General features: G+C 34.5%; 1 protein-coding gene across 1 annotated transcript; it reads left to right on the plus strand.

Moving 5' to 3' along the window:
- Positions 1–1177: 1177 nt before the first annotated feature.
- On the plus strand, positions 1178–7890 carry LOC140157817 (adhesion G protein-coupled receptor E4-like). The gene is made up of 9 exons (XM_072181063.1): positions 1178–1230; positions 1381–1489; positions 1855–1964; positions 3171–3270; positions 3689–3839; positions 5650–5716; positions 6235–6301; positions 7183–7268; positions 7836–7890. Exons 2-9 carry the CDS (start codon positions 1451–1453, stop codon positions 7888–7890), a joined length of 675 nt encoding a protein of 224 aa, XP_072037164.1. The 5' UTR covers positions 1178–1230; positions 1381–1450.
- The last annotated feature ends 1350 nt before the right edge of the window (positions 7891–9240 follow it).

Below are 9240 nucleotides of genomic sequence, written 5' to 3' on the forward strand. Positions count from 1 at the left end.
GCGATTGATTCGACTTCTATGGCATCATTTTCACACAGAAATCCAAGAAGGTGGCCGGCACCATCTTGAAAAATTTAGTTTTGAACCAGAGGACCTAAAAGCGTGTACAGAGACACTTTTTGGCATTAGTCGACCACAAGGATTTTGAATCTGACATTACTTTGACATTACGACCTCACTTTTACCCAGAAATCCAAGATGGCGGCCGCCGACGCCATCTTGAAAAAATAAGTTTTGAACCACAGTACCAGAAATTGTGTACAAAGACACTTTTTTGGGTAAGTCGACCCCAAGAAATCCGAATCTGACATTAATTTGACGTTATAACATATTTTTTGCCCAGAAATCCAAGATGGCCCCCATTTGGTAGAGCGTAAATGTGATTTTTGAATGAGAGCAGAAGCATAAGTGTGTCATTTCATTTTGGATTTTGGCCTCTAGCGAAAAATGCAGGGATTTTCGCGAGGGACATGGAGGCTATTTTGTTTCTAAATGGTCCATAGAAGTCGAATCAATCGTCAAACCTTACTAGCCAGAGAGTGGTCACCAAATTGAGTTTTTTCACTTAACTAGGTTGGAGCTGTTTTAAAGTCAGTTACCTCGTCATTGCCTCAAATACCTCTGCGTATTTGAAACATTTACCTCAGGAAATCTAATGTTACATCGACCATAGACAAAATGTTGTATAAAACCTAGACGTAGATATTGGGAATAAATTGCCAATATTCGTCTCGGGTAATAGCCCACGCAATCATCCCCAATGTTACATAATATGTTAGGTGTTTTTTTGGGTTTGTTGTTGTTGTTGTTGTTGTTTTTGTTTTTGTTTTTTTAACAAATTAAACTCATATTTGACCATTTTAACTTTTAAAATCCCACATTTTCGCAGTTTCCATAATAAGTTACCATTTTACTTTCAAAATGGCTAATGTTCGTGATCTTTGTGTGCACTTTGTTCCTGTATTTTTTTCGATGAGCCAAACACCAACCTCACCCCACCCCTGGTATAAAGAGATGTATTATGTGTTTTGCATCTGTTTTTCACTCAAAGTTCTAATTTTCATTCATTTTGTGGCTCCAGCCGGACGGAACCACTCGGAACCAGTCGATTTTTAATTTCATCGTAAGAGAGGAAAGCCTGAAAACATATATGTTTGTTTTTTTCTTCCAAATTCAGAAATTTACGAAAGGCTCTAGATATCCATCGTGTCGTTTTCTTACATCAGACAGGTACGTATACTTTAGTATGGGACAAAAACAATTCACAAATGCCAAGTCAAGCCATCTCAACCTTTATGTTAAGTTACAATATATATCGTGATGATAAACTTTAAAAACATTTCAGACTATTGATACCCAAATTTGTTTTTACTGTAATAGAGAATGGTCTTCTGCGGGATGCAATGTTAGTGACGCAAACAACAGTCACGTGGCTTGCACATGTGATCACATGACTAGTTTTGCAGTGTTGATGCAGCTTACTGATGAGGTAATGTTTTCATTATATTCCGTCTGAAATAATAGGTATTTTATCGCAACTACAATGAAAGTGACGCCATCGTATAATATGTGAAAATTATCGTTACCCCAATTGGTTTATATAAAATTACATACTTTTGCCGATACGGAATTGACCAGCTTTTCAGAATTATAATATCTGCCGGCTCATTATTTCGGTAACAATTTTTAGGATAATTGACTAGATAGGAGTTCTATTTCACTTTAAATTTCAAATTTAAACCAATAGTATACCTTGCTTGAAGCCCCGTCAATCCATATTTGTCAACATACACACCTAGCGTATTCGAAATATTAACTTAACTTACAAGTCCTACTTGTAATCTTTATTTTTAGTTCGAGATTCCAACGGCTCACCAAAAGGCATTGTCATACATCACATACATCTCCGTATCTTTATCCGTACTGTGTCTGGCTGCTACGATTGCTTTGTTCATAGTTTGCAAGTATGTTTTCAAGTTGTGTTTACTTCGCATTGCAATTATTAATAAGTTCACAGTAATACTTTAGTATTAGTATTAGTATTAGTATTAGTATTAGTATTAGTATTAGAATTAGTATTAGTATAAGTGTTAGTATTAGTATTAGAATTAGTATTAGTATTAGTAGTATTATTAGTATTAGTATTAGTATTGGTAATTATATTAGTGTTTCTAGTATTAGTGCCTCAATTGGATTATGTAAGTAGAGAAAGTACTTCAAACATTTTGTGATGTGGAAATAATATATATTATTTTGAGTGATTCAAATTCCCTGAATCTTTGTTTGCACAGTGTTAAGCCATGCAGCAACCCCGAATTCGTGAAGTTTATCCAAACAAATAACAAAACCATGCAACATAAAACAGGGATTGATTTTGTATAATTCTGACTTTGACCAATTTGCATTTAAAGCCATATTATAACATATGCTGAGGAAGACGCCCTCACTGAAATTTTAGAATTCCTTTTTTTACACGATTAAATTGTACTTTATTAAACCAATATACCCTGCAAAAATCAAGGCTCTAGGTGCTGTAGTTTTGTCAAAATCCGAGATTTTGAATAAAACGCCGGATTCGGCGCTTTAAAATTACGATGGAATTATTCGTCGAACGCATACACGATGTTCATAACACACAGTACGTACACGGCGTGCATGAAGGTGATATACACAACAAAGGGTCGTACCACAACATGACCGAAGGAGTGGTACGTATGGGCGCGACATGTGCGCTGGTAGTAAATTCCAATTTTCTTTGCTTTGCCGTAGTTGTTCGGCTCAAAAATAAAAGGGGATATACCGTAAAACCTCGTCTACAAGCATATAGAGCGCTTTTGATGAAAGTTACATTAATCCAGGCGCCATTATGGATTTTGAGCAAATAAATTACAGATCCAAGCAAAAAACAAACTTGTATTATTGTAAAACCAATCTATTGTATTGGTATATTTACGCTTGTTTCATATTAATTGAACTTTCATCAAAAACGCTATATATGCTTGTAGACGAGGTTTTACGGTATCTGACAGTAAAAGCTAACATTTTATGGCAAAAAATACTAATCTATTTTGTTTGAAAATGTTATAATATGGCTTTAAATCTAAACGATGCCAGTGTCACCACTGATCTATGTAAAAGTTAACACAGCTAATGATCTTGTTTGTCCACAGATTATACAAAAAGACTCGTATAGTTATGCACATCAACCTAGCCGCATCCCTTCTCCTCGCTCAACTTATGTTTGTCACTGGTGTCAACGCCAAGGCTAAGGTATAACTATAGATTCCAATCAATCTTGAAATAGTATTGTATTAATATTATATTAATATTATATTAATATTATATTAATATTATAATAATTATTAAATGGTACTCGACCACTGTCAGAAATAGGGAACATAATAAGTGATATATTGTTGATCTCCTCATATTAGAACTACTCAATAGTGTGGAGTTAATACGACAATCAAGTGATAACATTACCCGTACAAAAATACAGGTTACTAACAATTTTTAAATAATTTTACTTTATTCAAATATAGTACAGTATGTGCAAAAAAATAGTAAACCTGTTCAAATTTAGATGAAACACATGCCTTAAGACTGACGACAATGGTTAACATAATCCTCGGTGAATGTTTTGGTACATTTTTTAGGAAATTAAGGTATTTATTTATTCTTGTTTTAGGTGGCCTGCATTGCCGTGACTGTAATGCTTCACTACCTGTGGTTGGTTGTCTTTATGTGGATGTTGATGGAAGGAGTACATCTTTTCTTGAAAGTCAACCCAAACATCAGTTGGGGGATGAAACTGCCGATATGTATACCTATTGCATGGGGTAAGATATGTTATGTTACTCGCTATTTAGTATTAGTGCAGTGATGAGTAATTTTTAATGACAAGTGACATGACGTCGATACATCTTTAGTCGCTATTATCCATACACGGCGTGAATAATAGAGGTATAGTTATGTAGACACACCAAAGAGAAAGTGGGCTAATATTTTCTGCCATGTCAAAGGAGAAGATACGGTTTTGTTAGCAAGCCATTGGGGTGGGGCAATCTATATACCATTAAAGTTTGGATATTATGCAAAATAAGTATTGCAAAATTCAATAGGATGTGCAGGTAGTCAAATTCATCCCTTTTTTTAGCCAACCCACTCTTAAATTCCCTGCATTAAAATCAATCTAGACGGTTGTGACAAATCCAAATTGGATAAAAACGCGAATAATTGTAATATAGTCAGATTGCTTTAATCTCTCACTTTGCGATCCACCACCTCATTCCCCAAAATTACTCCAAAAGGTTGAGATTTTTGTACCATCAGAAACCTTGGACAATAATATTCGTCTGTATAAACGTTTTTGCAGATTAGGTCGTTTGACAACGACCTGCTGTCGACAGCCCGACATCACAACACATTCGCCTATGGGGCACTGTAATAATAAATAAATCGTAGCTCGCAAAAGTCCGAATCAACATTTAAAAAAAAAGCTTTTCTGTGGATCATACTAAAAAAGAGGATGCTAATATCACGAAATACACCCAGATTAGTCACCCATTCTTAATATCAGAAACTTAGAGTACTGATTATGCTTTCCATCCGTCATCTTTTGAAGTCAAATAAATACAGACTTGACATTTAATATGGAATATTTTTTCACAAAATTCCAAGACTGGTCTGGACGGAGTCTGCATAAATCGCACGGGCTAATATTAATAAGGGTGTGTCGGGAGATGGTGTAAAATAATTGTTTCGTAGATAATGTGCTTTCCATAAGTTTACATTATGATGCTCATAATTTAGCGAATTTGCCTAAAATGGCGGATTTAGGGAGGCTGAATTAGAACTTTATGAGGGACACAATTTCGGACTTTATGCAACATTGTTCAGTTATTATCAAATTTATAGGGGTTTGAGGTGATATTTCTTAAACTTCGTCAGCAATTGGCATTCATCACATCTGAAATACACTTGCAATGTATCAATTTTTTGAACATGGTAGGAGCTAAGAAACAAGGCTCTTAAAAGTGGTACATACTCAGAAAGTTTGAATGGCCCAACTGGCGTCAAATGTAATAAACTTACGGTACAAAACAACTGCGCGGATTCCTTGTTGTCCAATGAACTCACGCTCTTTCTTTGTGTACAGTAAGTTTATAACATTTGGCCCCAGGGGGCCATTCAGACTTTCCGAGTGCGTACCACTTTTAAGAGCCATATTTTTTAAAGCTCCTCTCACTTTCAAAACTGGTAGATTACAAGTGCACTTCAGTTTGACGAACACTTATTGGTAATTAGGTTCAGTAAATATCGCCACAAACCTCAATAAATTTGATAATATCAGAATAATGTTGCTCAAATTCAGAAATTTTACCCTCACAAAAATCAAATTCAGTCTCCTTAAATCCGCCATTTTAGGCTAATTCACTAAATTATGAGCGCCATAATGTAAACTAATGGAAAGTACATTTTCTGTCAAACAATTATTTTACACCATCTCCCGACACACCCCATTTAGTATTTAGCCCGTGCGGTTTATGCAGACCCCTACCAGACCAGTGGTGGAATTTTGCGAAAAAATATTCCATATTAAATGTCAAGTCTGTAGTTGTATAATTTCCTCGTCTCCTTTTGGCACAGGTATACCAGCATTCATTGCAATAACAACCTTGGGAGTTGGGATTTCTAAATATCGCAAAAACGAAATGTAAGTAGTATAAGTGTAATTAAGATTTGATTTAAATCTAGTCGACCAGACAAACATGATAAAATCTAAAACATAAAAATAAAATCTTTCGAAATGATTTTTACAGGAAAATATCATTCTGAAATCTTCAAAATGTAAGCTATACTTCAGACAAAGGTGGACAATTGTCTACCTTTGGGCGGACAATTGTCTATACCGCAACACATCATAGAGGAATTTTATCGATAAAAGATCATTTTGAAAGATTTTATTTTAGTCTTTGAACAAGTTCATTTGGAATGTTAGATTTAACTGTTAACATGGTTCGTTGTGAACAATTCCAGTGAAAAATGAAGTCGACTACTCACATTTTTAGTGACATTTCACCACTACACTAGTGGTTTCATCAGACTGGCAACTCATCATATTCGCATGTTTGGTTATGCAAATCTATTACTACCACATTGTTATTTAATCTATTGCTATGACTACTTACTTTACTGCTACTTTGAGTATATTTCGTTACCATTCCCATGTAGATGTTGGCTGCCGATGACAGATGGATTGATTTATGCATTTGCCGGACCGGTAATATTCATCACAATGGTAAGTTGTTGATTGAACACGTAATAAATTTAAAGAGTATACCTCTCTGAAATATCTAGTTACATGTATAATAGGGTTAGAGGAATTTTCCATTTAATATAAAAAAGCCAATTATTCTAAATTAAATGTTATTAGTGTTTATCTTGTCCATATACAGGCTGTCCCTGAAAGAACTGTATCGTCGTTTGGGTATTTAAACGCATAAACCAAACACAACTAAATAATAACAGATATGGTTGAGGACTATATCACATGCTTTTTGAATTTTGACAATTGACCGCTCCGTTTTTGAAATAATAGAATTTTACGAAACTACATAATTTTTAATCCGTTCCACGGAGTCAAATATCTATCTATCAATGGCAATAGACGCCTCATACGCAGATGATGCGCAGTGATTAGCACTCCGAAAACTGATCATCGATGTTGGAAAGGTGTCGGAAAATGAGGGAGTTTCTTAAGATTCTTATATATATTTCAAGAACGGTGTGGTTAATTGTCAAAATTCAAAAAGTACGTGACAGCTGATTTATTCCTCAATCACACCAGTTATTTAGTTATGTTTAGTTGTGGCGTTAAAATATCCATACAATTAAGTTTCTGACGATACAGTTCTTTCAGGGACACCTTGTACATTTCGAACCGTTTATTAACTACCTTCTGTCATGCAGTAAAAACTACATAAAGCACCAAATAACTTGGAGTAGTTGTGGCCGGACCATACATTTTGCTCATTTACACGCAAACAGTCATATTGCCCCGTGGTAAGGCTTACCATCAACATCAAACCACGACCTAACGGATGGGGTTTGCAATATTCTCTATATAAATGATAAACGTGTACCTACTCAGATCACACATTATCATCTTTTTTTCAAAAGGTAAACATGGTATTGCTAGCCATCATCCTTCAGAAGTTTTTGGGCTTAAAAACTAACCAGGATAAGACAGCAATGGAGCGTGTAAGGTAAGTATTTTATTGATTTGTTCCTGCTTCGTTATTACACACACGTGCATTATAATGGTCAGGGGTGTGTTGCGGTGGGCGTATAATACTTGTAATGCAGGTTCACCCCAACAGGGACATCTATGTATGTATTTACCAGTTTTGTGTGTATAAAAGAATATCTGTTAAAATATTTCTTTTAGAATCAGGTAAGATGTTTTGAATAACTCTATTATAATTACATTTTTAAATACATCTTTACCAATTTGTATCTCTAATATTCAGGGCCAATATGCGGGCAATGATGATACTCACTCCCCTGTTGGGTGTGACGTGGATCTTCGGAGTGCTACAATTAGATCAGATATCTGGCATTGTGTTTTCATACTGCTTTGATATCGCAAATGGACTGCAGGTACAACCCGATTTTACTCAGAAATTACTTTCATACAAAACCTCTGTCACCAGTATGATTTAGGAATATGTTGAGATCCGTCACTGTCGAACAACATTTTGCCTTGAATTTTCATGTCAATTTTCATGTCAACAAAGACATATCTAAAAATTTATTTTGTCCCTCATGGACAGCAATGTCCAAGCAAGCAAGGCAGCTGAATTCGGCAGACAAACCCATAACGGATAATATACCAACCATGAGCCATTAAAGACTTCAATTTCAGATTAAAACATGTTGATATTCTTTCTTTGTATCTTACGTGTTTATATCATAAAGAATTGTAGGTTTTTAACAATAGTGAGGTTTCTTTTTATTATTAAACTTCAGGTTTGTTTTTAGTAAACTGATTTTATGTGCAATTATTGTTTCTGTACAGTAACATGATGTGCTAAAACTTTAAATGAAACTTAGAAGTTTGGACGTAGTTTAGTTTATTGTATTGTATGGTATGGCTACAAATATCGCTGGTAATTTCTATTAGTATACAAATAAATAATATACAAATAAATTCTTCCTTACCTACAGGGGTGTTCATCTTTATCACACAGTGTCTATTGGATGACGATGTAAGTATGTGATAACATCAAGTCCGATTTCAAGCAACGCTATGTTTTTATTTAAAGATAAAACGTTGTGGATAGTGCATATATCAGAAAGACATGTTTGTTTTTGTTATGGTTGGTGGATGATATTTTAACGATCTAAACAAATACTACTACAATAGTAAGTGGTACTTTAAAACAATAATACATAATGTCAAACGTAATCAGTGCAATATCTTGGTCGTATATTTTTGCTCTTTATCATAAAGCTTAAACTTTATGTATTACACGTCAGTAACCTTGCTGCTTCATTTCAAGTATATAAAGTTTTTCCATGTGATATCATTTACAAACCCATTAGCTTTTTTTAATGTTTTGTTTTAGGTGAAAGTTTTCTTGAGGCAGAAAACTGCTCGTGGACGTGTAAACAACACTAATAATACTGGGGTGAACAGCTCGTGAATCCAAATGACACTGGCAATGGACAAACTGGCACATCTTATACTAGACAAGAGATGGCGCGTCTCATCAATCTCTTTGGTTCAATTAAGATCATGGATGTTTGTTGTGGTCATTTATTTTTTTAATCATTTTATGGTAATATTTATTCCATAACCTGTACATTTGTGTGCAAATTGAGGACGCTATTTATATATATCTTAAATTTTAAATTAGCCAAATAATATGACTAAATCCTTACATTTCATGAAAACATTTTTTTGAAAATGTCCTTGCCATTTGTTAGTACTTTTCTGATATTCTAATGCCATTATACAAGTGGTAAACATGCAAACAATATATAAGATAAATAGCGCCATCATTGTTCAACTTTACTTTAAAATGTCATAGTTTTACATGAAATCAAACAACCGTGAGATATTGCAATTTTCTAATTACCTATACAATGCACACTGATATGGCTTGCGCTATGACATTCCTTTGAAATTGAATACCTACGGGGAAGAAGGGCCCAATTCCATCAACACTTTTTTGA

The sequence above is a fragment of the Amphiura filiformis genome, chromosome 7 (assembly GCF_039555335.1).
Source record: "Amphiura filiformis chromosome 7, Afil_fr2py, whole genome shotgun sequence".
NCBI lineage: Eukaryota > Metazoa > Echinodermata > Ophiuroidea > Amphilepidida > Amphiuridae > Amphiura > Amphiura filiformis.